Source organism: Dicentrarchus labrax, unplaced genomic scaffold, assembly GCF_905237075.1.
Source record: "Dicentrarchus labrax unplaced genomic scaffold, dlabrax2021, whole genome shotgun sequence".
Lineage (NCBI taxonomy): Eukaryota > Metazoa > Chordata > Actinopteri > Moronidae > Dicentrarchus > Dicentrarchus labrax.
In genome coordinates this window covers 27,297,682-27,309,934 of record NW_026136706.1, presented here as the reverse complement: position 1 = coordinate 27,309,934, position 12,253 = coordinate 27,297,682, and the positions used below count along the sequence as shown (strand labels likewise).

Below are 12,253 nucleotides of genomic sequence, written 5' to 3'. Positions count from 1 at the left end.
TAGACCCGATCCCAACTAGGCTGCTTAAAGAAGTTGTTCCCTTAATTGGCACTTCTTTACTGGATATGATTAATCTTTCTTTATTATCAGGATATGTACCACAGTCCTTTAAAGTAGCTGTAATTAAACCCCTTCTTAAAAAGTCCACTCTTGACCCAGGGGTTTTAGCCAACTATAGACCGATTTCTAACCTCCCGTTCCTCTCTAAGATTCTGGAGAAAGTAGTCGCCAAAGAGTTGTGTGACTTTCTACATAACAATAGTTTATTTGAGGATTTTCAGTCAGGATTTAGAGTTCATCATAGCACAGAGACAGCTCTGGTTAAAGTTAATAATGACCTTCTGACTGCTTCTGACAATGGACTTGTCTCTGTACTTGTATTATTAGATCTTAGTGCTGCATTTGACACCATTGACCATGATATTCTTTTACAGAGACTTGAGCATCAAATTGGCATTAAAGGAACTGCCCTAACCTGGTTTAAGTCATACTTATCAGATCGTTCTCAGTTTGTACATGTTAACGATGAATCCTCCATAAATACTAAAGTTAGTCATGGAGTTCCACAAGGTTCTGTACTTGGACCAATACTATTTACTTTATATATGCTCCCTTTAGGCAACATTATTAGGAATCACTCCATTAACTTTCATTGTTATGCAGATGATACGCAGTTATATCTATCAATCAAACCCAATGAAATTAATCAATTATCTAAATTACAAACATGTCTTAAGGACATAAAATCCTGGATGACCTGCAATTTTCTGATGTTAAACTCAGAAAAAAAACGAAATTCTTGTTCTTGGCCCCAAAAACCTTAGAGACTCATTGTCTAAAGATATAGTCACTCTAGATGGCATTAACTTGGCCTCTAGCACCACTGTCAGGAATCTTGGAGTTATCTTTGATCAGGATTTGTCATTTAACTCCCACATAAAGCAGACCTCTAGGACTGCCTTCTTTCATTTACGTAATATTAGAAAAATTAGACACATACTATCACAGACAGATGCAGAAAAACTAATCCATGCATTTGTTACTTCAAGGCTGGATTACTGCAACTCTTTATTATCAGGTTGCCCCAATAAGTCCATTAAAACGCTCCAATTAATTCAGAACGCTGCAGCACGAGTACTGACAGGAACTAGAAAAAGAGATCACATCTCTCCTGTACTAGCTACTCTGCATTGGCTCCCTATAAAATGTAGAATTGAATTTAAAATCCTCCTCCTCACCTATAAAGCTCTTCATGGTCAGGCCCCTTCATATCTTAAAGAGCTCATAGTACCCTATTACCCCACTAGAACACTACGTTCTCTGAATGCTGGGCTACTTGTGGTTCCTATAATCTCTAAAAGTAGAACAGGAGCCAGAGCCTTCAGTTACCAAGCTCCTCTCCTGTGGAACCAGCTTCCAGTTGTGGTTCGGGAGGCAGACACCCTCACCACATTCAAGAGTAGGCTTAAGACATTCCTCTTTGATAAAGCTTATAGTTAGGGCTGGATCAGGTGAGTCCTGAACCATCCCTTAGTTATGCTGCTATAGGCCTAGACTATCGGGGGATTTCCCATGGTGCACTGAGCTACTCTCTTTCTCTCTCTTTCTGCACTCATTCATGTCCCTTTAATGCATGTTACTAACTCCACTTCTTCCCCGGAGTTCTTGTGCTTTCTCGTCTCGCAGGTTCTCATGGATCCTGGTGGAGCCTCCTGCCATGGTCCTGCTTGACTGCCATTGCCAATACTGTTGTTGCTGTGCATCTGTCTGTCTGTCTCTCTCTCTCTCTCTCTCTCTCTCTCTCTCTCTCTCTCTCACCCCAACTGGTCGAGACAGACGACCACCCACCTAGAGCCGGAGGATCTGTCCTAGGTTTCTGCCTTTTAACAGGCAGTTTTTCCTTGCCCTTGTCGCCAAGTGCTTGCTCATGGTGGTACTGTTGGGTCTCTGTAATTAATGTTAAAGAGTTCGGTCTAGACCTGCTCTATTTGAAAAGTGTCCTGAGATAACTTCTGTTATGAATTGGCGCTATACAAATAAAATTGAATTGAATTGAATTGAACATCAGCTCCCTCACCAAGAAAGCCCAGCAGAGGATGTACTTCCTGTGGTAGCTGAAGAAGTTCAACCTGCCAAAGACAATGATGATGCACTTCTACAATGCCATCATCGAGTCCATCCTCACCTCATCCATCACCATATGGTACGCTGCTGACACAGCCAAGGACAAGGGCAGACTGCAGCATATCATTCGATCCGCTGAGAATGTGACCGGCTGCAATCTGCCATCCCTCCAGGACCTGTACGCCTCTAGGACCCTGAGGCGTGCAGGGAAGATTGTGGCTGACCCCTCCCATCCCGGTCACAAACTCTTTGAACCACTCCCCTCTGGCAGGAGGCTGCGGCCCATCAGGACCAAAACCTCTCGCCAACAGTTTCTTTCCATCTGCAGCTGGCCTCATTAACAAGGCCCGGAACCCCCACTGACACTGACTCTTATACCCACCCTGTATGTATGCATTACATTAATGCACTCCCGTCTTCAGTACAGTCTTCTTCTCTTTTCTTATCTTTCTTATCTTTATTTATTTATATTTTTAAAAAGTACTTTATTCTTGTGTGATTTTTGTGTGATTTGTATATTTTTGTGTGATTTATATATTTTTGTATGATTGTATATTTTAAGCACCATTGCACCAAGACAAATTCCTCGTATGTGTAAAAACCTACCTGGCAATGAATCTGATTCTGATTCGAATTCTGATTCTAATTTGGTGGAAAAACACTGTAACACCGGTCGGTTCTGCAGCCAAGATCAGTTTTATATCACAGTTCTCTAGTCAAGACTACAGTAATGACAACATGTAAAATACCACTATAGTTAAAACAAGCTCCCCACAGTTCAACAGATCTATTGACATGTAATGGTTGCCCTGTGAGAAATCCAAATACGAAACTGTTGAAACTGCAGATAACCGACCATAATTTCTGACTTTCCAGAAATCCAACTGATCTTTACAGCCCGATAATTCTGGCAAAACTTCAAACAACAACTGATCTAGCAAAAATGTTGCCTGATTCTAAAACCACTGGGTGACCAATCTGGGAATAAAATTGGGCTTAATGTTTACAGTGTCTGTGTTGTAACATGCTCACAACAATGTTAACATGTTGACGCTAAGCAGGTACAAGGTTTACCCTGTCTGTCATCTTAGTTTAGCTTGTTAGCATGATAATAAGCACTATTGCAAAATAAAAAATGACCTGATGACCAAAACCCCCTGAACTGATTCTTGGATACCAAGTACAACACACTGGTTTTGTCCTTTAAATTCAAGCACAGGAAGGCTGTTTTTTGGCTCCTTCCAAAAAAATCTCTTTTCAAATGATTAAACCTGATTTATCAAAAGAAATGCAAATAATCCAGTCACTGAATTTGGATGCAGTTACTAGTGAATCAAATATCTAAAGTATCTTTGAGAGCTGTTCCTAGTTTTCCAAGTAGTCAGCTGTTAATGGTAACACGCAAACAACTTCTTTACCTGTCTCTAATGTTGCAAGTGTCAAACTGAAGCTCATTATAATTTCCAAGCAATCCTTGCTGGATGTGATTGAGGTTGACTGGCTGGCTGTTGATGGCTATGAGGCGTATGCAGCCCTGGAAGGCCAAAGTCGGGGTCTGAAAGCCTGTTGGGGGACAGCCTGGGTGGAGAAGACACAACCAGCACAAAGATCATGTTAGAGGACAACAGAAAGCTTTCAAGTTATTCCAATACTGTTTGTAATAAGACAGATAAACCAAAGTATCTTTCCAGCACAACCACACTTTGAGCTTCCTCTCACCTCCAAAGTAGAAGCTACCTCTGGCTTCCAGTTGCTCCCACTGTTCAATGGTGGATGCCGCCTCGTTGTCCAGAGTCAGAGTGATCTGTAGACTCCTGGTATCCAGACTCACAGAGTGCCACAGTCCATCATTGACTCTGTGACCTAGGGACAGAGGGAAGCAGTTTACATCAATAAGGATGAAAATATTTTAAAATTTGTCTGTAGTACAAAACAAAAATCTAATCTGCGATTTTCTGATGTTAAACTCAGAAAAAAACTTAATTCTTGTACTTGGCCCCAAAAACCTTAGAGACTCACTGTCTAAAGATATAGTTACTCTAGATGGCATTACCTTGGCCTCTAGCACCACTGTCAGGAATCTTGTAGTTATCTTTGATCAGGACATGTCATTTAATTCCCACATAAAGCAGACCTCAAGGACTGCCTTCTTTCATTTACGTAATATTACAAAAAATTGACACAAATGTAATGTTAGTCTGATGTTTCTCTCTTCAGGTTGGACTTAGTTACAAAATCATGTGTAAAATGTCTGAATGTTTGATGGAGCCACCTTTTGGTAATGTTTTATAATTGTGTATTATTCCAAATAGTAAATGCCTGACACATAATTTATAACAAGGAATAAGCTAGCACTATACAAAATATGTACAATCCATCAGTGTTGCTTTATATGCATGTTTAATGATTATGATTTAAAGATTTTAATCAGTTCTACTTTTCCTTTACATCAAGTGATTTTGGTTATGTTATGTTAAAACATGTGAACTGTGTATTAAGTCATGGTGGGTTCTGTGAACGGTGAATCATGATCTCGAAACTTTAAAACACAAAGGAGTAAGTTGATTAAAGTTACGGGTATCAAAATATCACCAGAGGAAGTGACGTGCGCGGTCAGCTCCTCTCATCCAGTTCCGCCTCCAGAATAAAAGGTATAAGGGATAGACTCCGGTCACTCTCTCTCTTCTGATCTCTTCTGTCCTTCTTAGATTTTCTTCCTTCTAATAGTGTTGGATCCACTCGTTATTTACTCTCGTTCTTAATTTTAATTTCTGTACTTTACTTTGTGTTGAATTTTTCCTCAATTAATAACTTGTGGTGCTAAAGTACTTTTCTAAGTACTTTTATTTTGAAAGCTCAAGACACGAACGAATTTCTTCTTTTATATTTTTGTAGTCTTATATATATATATATCGTCAAGTATTGTCTCCTTATTCACAGAAAGTGAATTTAATCTAATTCTTGGATTTATTGACTACGGAAGATTCGCCAGGCCAGCGTTTCATCCTCCAGTTATTTTCAAACAAGAAACTGAATTAGTTTACAATCAAAGCTGAAGACCAACCACTCTAAGACATTTATCATCAGCCAGAAGGACGTCGCAGTTGTTGACTGCTCAAGAAGACGTACAAACGTTTCCAGCCGAACAAAGACATTATTATCCAGCGACTCTGCCTCCAACACACTCAAGCGTAAAAAACTACGCGCTGGGCCTTTGAATTGAAGGGCCACTGGGACCAGGAACGAGACGCAACTTCCTTCGGCCTGTTGGATCAGTGATGCAAAGCCACAGTTGAGCTAGGAGGAAAGCCAAGGGCCTGGAATCCTTCCAAGTTCCATCTACAAACAAAGTAGGCTGACTCTCTGGTACACGGCCGGATTCACACACGAGAAAGAGTTGGTGTCTGTCTGTAAGCTCTGATTCCCAAGTGAGTTTTCGATTAGGGCCTCGTAGTTCTAAAATTTACTCTCGTAATATTTTAAACTTACTGCCGTATCGCAAAATCCAACATCGCTCCTGAATCACTTAATAGTAATAATTCATATATTGTCCACATATTCTGTTACTTGTTGTCATTTGTTTGCATTATCATTTCATTCTATTTACTCTACATTAGTTTAGTTAATAAACATATATAACCATATGTCCTTGTCGGTGCAGGTTTGATTTGATGCGGGGAAATCGATGAATCGGGTAAAAGAAATCACTACTTCAGAATATGAGATTGAATATAGATTTTGAAATTGAATAAATTGATTTGAAATTGATTTGAATAGATCTGTGGAATAATTTCCTCCGGATTATTCCAGTAGCTAAACAATGGAGGTGGTGCCCCATTTACGAGTGTATTATTAATCTTCAGTGATTAATTACCTTTATTATTAGTGTTAAGTCCAGGCTCTTGGGGAAATGTTTCACTATACCCTGCTTTCTCAGAATCTATTAAAATCCAATGATGTCTGTCCTCCTCCCACAGGACTGCGAGAGCCTGGGCCCATGTGACTTTCAAGATTCCAGCCGTGAGAACAAAAAACATGGCGGACATTTCCCTCATTTTAAGTGAAAAAAATCTATATTTTGAGTTAGTTTCTGCATAAAAATGTGTTTTGATTACATTTCTAACGAGAAATATATATTTTATTTTCATAATATTCACTCAGTGAATGTACATAATCACTTGCTTGCTCGTTGTTGCGAAGATTTTTCAGATCTCGCCAGAATAATGTGAAACTGAAACGTTTTGGTTGCTATGGACGCTGCTATCGCCTAGCATAGCTGTGGCCCCAGATTCCACATAGGACTCCCTTGTGATTTCGCTCCGTCTGACGGATCAAACCCTCACCCACTACATGTCTGAGGTTGATTTGCTGATCAACACATTATTCCGTGGCAGCAGGAGAAACTAATGTTGACAAAGTGATGAGTTACGATCGGATGTTTGTCTACTGTGTTTAATTTTGAAATCTACCGGATCCTCTGTGCATTTAACTTCCAGTGTGGTGCAATCTCATTGATGGGTTTTGACACGTCATGGCGCCACGAAGAAGAAGAAGAAGAAGAAGAAGATGAAGAAGTCCTTTTAGCTTGCTTGTTGGAATCATTGTTAGCTGTTTAAATATTTTCACTTTGTAAGAATATGGACTGGCTGTTATTTGTGGTATTACTCCTCGATCATGATATTTCAATAAATAGCCAGGCAGTGTTTCACTGATGACTGATTTCTTATGACATACACAGTGCTGCCACCACATGTCTGGTCTTAGTAATAACTTATTTCTGGTGTATGATCAAGTTTTTCTCTGCATGGTGGTTAATTAATTGTATTTATATTATTGGAAGTATGCAATATCTATCTATCTATCTATCTATGTGTGAAGGAGAGAGATGATATGTCAAGCTTTTGCAAACACAGCATATGTTCTCTGGTTTGCTACAAAGTGGGAGTCTTTCAGGCTTTTGAATTTTTTTTAATATACTGTATAACAACATACACATAACTTATGGAACAAAACAATGGGATTGAACATTTCCTTAATTTGTGGTGTTCTCCTCCGTCACCCACTGTGGCGGTCAAGTTTTCCCACTGTAATAAAAAGAGATTGTTATTCATTTAGGTCTTTATATCAGCCATGAATTAAATTCAAAACATGACAAGGTTAAGGGCAATGAGGAACAGCAAGCCACCCCTTCATTCAGTAGGTTTATAAACTTACAGTAACCTGATAATAGTAAATTACCTGCCTATGGTAATATTTTGGTTAAGGTTTGAATATGCATTACCTATGGTGTAGCCATTTATTTGAAATCATATACCTCTGCTCTGAAGGTATCGTATTGTAAAAGACCTCTGCAATTTGCTGCACAATAATAGTCTTGGAAATTTGGTCATTAAAGACCTCCCACGTGTGTGTTACTTTAGAATCCCAATGTCAACATCTAATCAAAATTCAATAAAGAAAAAGGAAATCCTTACTCAGAATAAATTGGTGATTATGTCTAACATATGTCTCTCCATTATGACAGTCAGGTTTATCTGCCTTAAGCACCACATAACTGATAAAATACACAAATACTGTGAAACTTGAACTAAAAGCTCAGTGCCAAAAATTGTCCGCCCTCTTACGGGCCTGATGTGATAGCACATTTTGATAAATGAAACTCAGTCTCAGTTAGTTGCTTTGCGTAGTAGATCTCCGTTCCCTTGCACTGCTTAGCGTGTATGTTTAAACTTTAGGCAGCATGCAACATATCATTATTAGGGACCTCGCAGGCGACCGCTGGAGGTCCCTATTGTTTTTGCTCGATTTCTTACCTATTATTATTATTTTTTTTAGGCCACTTCGACTGCGTTTTTGCCCCCCTGAACATATACGAAAACTCAATTTTATTTGGCAAAGTTGTCAGGCCTGGTGAAAAATTTTATATTCTATGTGTCTTTTTCAGGTCGGCCACTAGGTGGCGCTACTATTTAGGAAAGTAATTTCACTTTTTGGTTACTTAATAACTTTTGCATATTTTGTCGCACATTCAAAAAACTTATATCCACGCGTTCAGTGAATGGAGCTGAATCTCTCCATATAGGCCCCGCCCACTTCCGCCTATAATTTTTTTCCGCTAGAGTGCGAAAAGTCCTTAAAGTACGTTTTCGTGGTCCTCCTACACGCTTTGTCCAATTCCCACGGAATTTTTCACCTAGCACCTGGGGACCGCCCTGGCAAAAAAAGTAATTTGAACCTTTTTGAAATTTCAAAAAATAAGCGCGCTATAAAATTAAGACTTCCTGTAGATTTTTCGTCAAAAAAGGAAGAGGACCATTTCTTAACATTGGTATGTTCGATTCACATCAAACTTGGGTCCATAGTTCCTCATGTCCTCCTTAGGCACCGTGCACAATTTCAGACCATTACCACTAGGTGGCGCTCTTTAAAATGAAGGACTTTATATCTCTGCAACGGCACGTGTGATTAAAATGAAACTTGGTAGGATGATTGCCCATGGCTCCCTGAGGCTCATCAAAAAAGGAAAAAAAATCAGGCCACTGGGTGGCGCTCTGGTGGCAGGATAAATCACTGTGCGGAGACCGCAATAGTTATGAATATGAAATTCACAGGGCACGTGTAGAGTAGTGCCTGAAGCTCACATACCAAAAATCGTGTTTGTCGTGTGTGTAGCGCCCCCTACAGGATAAAAAAACAGCAGCCCCGGCGCCACGTTTCACCGATATGTACAAAAAAGCCTCTTGGACCCATACCCGACACCACACAGGAAGTCGGCCATTTTGATTTAAAGTTTCGATTTCGGCGAACTTTTCGCGTTGTATTTGAACGAACTCCTCCTAGGGAATTTATCGGATATGCTTCAAAATTTGTGAGTACACTCAAAAAATGGTCCTGATTAAAAGTTGTGCTATTTGGGCATGTACGTTGAAGGGCGTGTCCGTGGCGTGGCATCAAAGTCAGCCATTTAGATTTTTTTGGTCATTTTCTGTGATTTTTCGCGTTGTATTTGAACGAACTCCTCCTAGGGAATTTATCGGATCTACTTCAAATTTAATCAGCACAATCTAAAGACATTCATGATTAAAAGTTGTGCTAATTACGACATTCCGTCAACAGCGTGTCCGTGGCTTGGCATCAAAGTCAGCCATTTTGCATTCCGTGCTCATTTTCTGTGATTTTTCGCCTTGTATTTGAACGAACTCCTCCTAGGGAATTTATCGGATCAACTTCCAATTTAATCAGCGCAATCTAAAGACATTCATGATTAAAAGTTGTGCTATTTACGACATTCCGTCAAACGGCGTACCCGTGGCATTGCGTTGAATTTCGACCATTCACCATAAACAGATAGTACTCAACTTCAGTGTACAGTCCCACCCTGAACACGTCCTCATAACTTAAGCGTTCATGATCCAATCTCAATGAAACTTCACGTGTTTGATAACAGTCCCACCCTGAACACGTCTACATGACAATATTCTGACATAGTGATAGCGCCACCTACTGGCAATAAGAAGTAAGCGCTGTGTGGCGATTTTGAGCTGCGTTACGATTTTCAGCTGCGTTACGTGAAAGGACCGCGCCGGTGACGACTTGTCGAATTCAGTGGATCCGCCATGAAATAGCACTCATAACTTCAGTGTGCATTGTGCAATCTCCAGTAAACTTCATATATTCTGTAACAGTCTCGCCCGGAACACGTCCTCGTAACTTCAGCGTTCATGATCCAATCTCAATGAAACTTCACGTGTGTTACAACAGTCCCGCCCTGAACTTGTCTACATGACAATATTAAGATATAGCAATAGCGCCACCTTCAAGCAACAGCTGGTAAGCGCTGCGTGGCGATTTTGAGTTGATGTACGTGACATTTTCGTGTTGTGGTCCGCACGTGTTACGACGGCACGCGACGCGGCCGCAGCACGCCCGAGTTGCGTGGAGTGCGAGGTCCCGCTCAACGCTGCTTGCAGCTTTAATTTAGTTTTGATTCTAAACAATTAATCCATCCAGTTAATCTCATGGTACCTACATGCACTAAATTATAATTCATTTAGATCTATTCATTTAGATAAATTAAAGGCAAGCCACATATAGATGGCTATCCCAAATACAACCCGGTCAGTTAAGTGGCTGAAGCAATTATGGATGTTAAATGGACTTGCACTTATATAGCGCTTTTATAGTCTCTGGGATCACTCAAAGCACTTTTACAATGTTCATCACTACCACCCTTTTACACACACATTCATACAGCACTGTTTGCAGACAGCTTTGGAGATTGGATTCCCACGCATTCACACACCCAATGACACACTGGGGGGAAAGTGTGGGTTCAGTGTCTTGCCCAAGGACACTTCTACACACTGAGCCACAGCTGCCCACAAATACAAGCCAAGGCTTTTACTTGAAGTTTTGAAGTACTAAGAATTAGGCTATACCAATCAAAACTATGATAAATTGTACATACTAGAGTGAACAGGGCTCCCATTCCACCAACTTCATTTGGATCCCCTGAAAAAATATCAAAGTTGGGGGGTTAAGGGGTTTCCAGTTGGGGTGCTTCAATTCCACTGAGTACATCTAAGACTTTTAATTAGTGTAAAGCTAACCTTCAGCATTTTGCAGCGGTCCCATGGTTACATTCTGAAAGAGCAAAAAAAGTACTTGAGTTTGAGCTCATACATCTACATCATCAGTGTATTAAAAAATTATTTTGACAGACAACACATGATATATTTATGACTTAAGTATATCTGGCTAAGGCAAAAGAATCACTGTATTTGAAGTCTGATTTGAAATGGTGAAATGTAAATCTAGGAAAGCTTAATAACCTTTGGGTGATTTTTTCCCCCTCAGTTTCTTCCTTGTAGACATGTCTGATGCTGCAGAATTCTTCTGCTACATGTCTGATGCTGCAGTATTCTTCTGCTTCTTTTTATTGTTTGCAGACATATCTGTTGAAATTAAGGAAATGTATCCGTGAAGAGCTGTTATTACAATGAATACTGGTCTAAATACCTCTATTCCAATGACAAATATATAATGCGCTACTGTCTGTCTGTCTGTCTGTCTGTCTCTCTCTTACCCCAACTGGTCGAGGCAGAAGACCACCCACCTTGAGCCGAAGGGTCTGTCCTAGGTTTCTGCCTTTTAACAGGCAGTTTTTCCTTGCCCTTGTCGCCAAGTGCTTGCTCATGGTGGTACTGTTGGGTCTCTGTAAATGCTATAACGAGTTTGGTCTAGACCTGCTCTATTTGAAAAGTGTCCTGAGATAACTTCTGTTATGAATTGGCGCTATACAAATAAAATTGAATTGAAAATTGAATTGAATGTCACATTACAATTGGAAAGATATAGATTGTAATCTTTTGCAGGGCACTCATTGAAATACATGGAAATTGTTTAACCATATGCTGTATGGTCACTTCTTCACTCTACCAAGGGTTATAGACTACAAGATGTACAAACAGGTGACCAATTGAAGGAAAAGCCTGGAAGATGAGGGGAAAAACAATTAATGTAGTTCGTCCCACACAGATTACCATTATCCTATAACCTCAATATTGATGGGAGTTGTGTCTCCCAGACCGATAATGCTTCAATTCACAGGGCACAGGCTCTAACAGAATGATTTACTAAGTATGAAGATTCTGTCAATCTGATTCAATGGGTTTTACAAATCCAATGAAGCTGGGACAACTGTAAAACGAAAATAAAAACATAATACAACGATTTGCAAATAATTTTCAACCTATATTAAATTGAATACTCTACAAAGACAAGACATTTAATCTTCAAACTGAAAAACTTGTTATTTAGCTAATATTAACTAATTTTTAATTTGAGGCCTGCGAGATGCTCCTAAAAACCTGGGACAGGATCAAGACTGGGAATGTTTGGAACATTCCACAGGTGAACAGGTTCATTGGAAACACGTGAGTGTCATGATTGGGCATAAAAGGGGCATCCCCGGAATTCATTCACAAGCAAGTCATCCTTGGTTGTGAATGACTGAGCTTCTGGGGATGCTATGTGACAGTGGGAATCACTACTGTAAACGATATAACCACGTGGGCTCAGGAACACCTTGGAAAACAATTGTCAGTTAACACAGTTTGTTGCTACTACA

The 12,253-nt window shown here is 39.9% G+C and overlaps 1 protein-coding gene across 4 annotated transcripts in view; it reads right to left on the bottom strand.

Moving 5' to 3' along the window:
• The window catches only part of LOC127365278 (contactin-associated protein-like 5), a 293,853-nt gene that overhangs the window by 67,185 nt on the left and 214,415 nt on the right, over positions 1-12,253 (bottom strand). For all 4 annotated transcript variants that reach the window (XM_051403188.1, XM_051403190.1, XM_051403191.1 and 1 more), the window contains 2 exons: positions 3,844-3,987; positions 3,543-3,702 (listed from right to left, as the gene is read on the bottom strand). In XM_051403188.1, the coding sequence (XP_051259148.1) occupies positions 3,543-3,702; positions 3,844-3,987 (304 nt within the window). The remainder of the gene's footprint in view (positions 1-3,542; positions 3,703-3,843; positions 3,988-12,253) is intronic.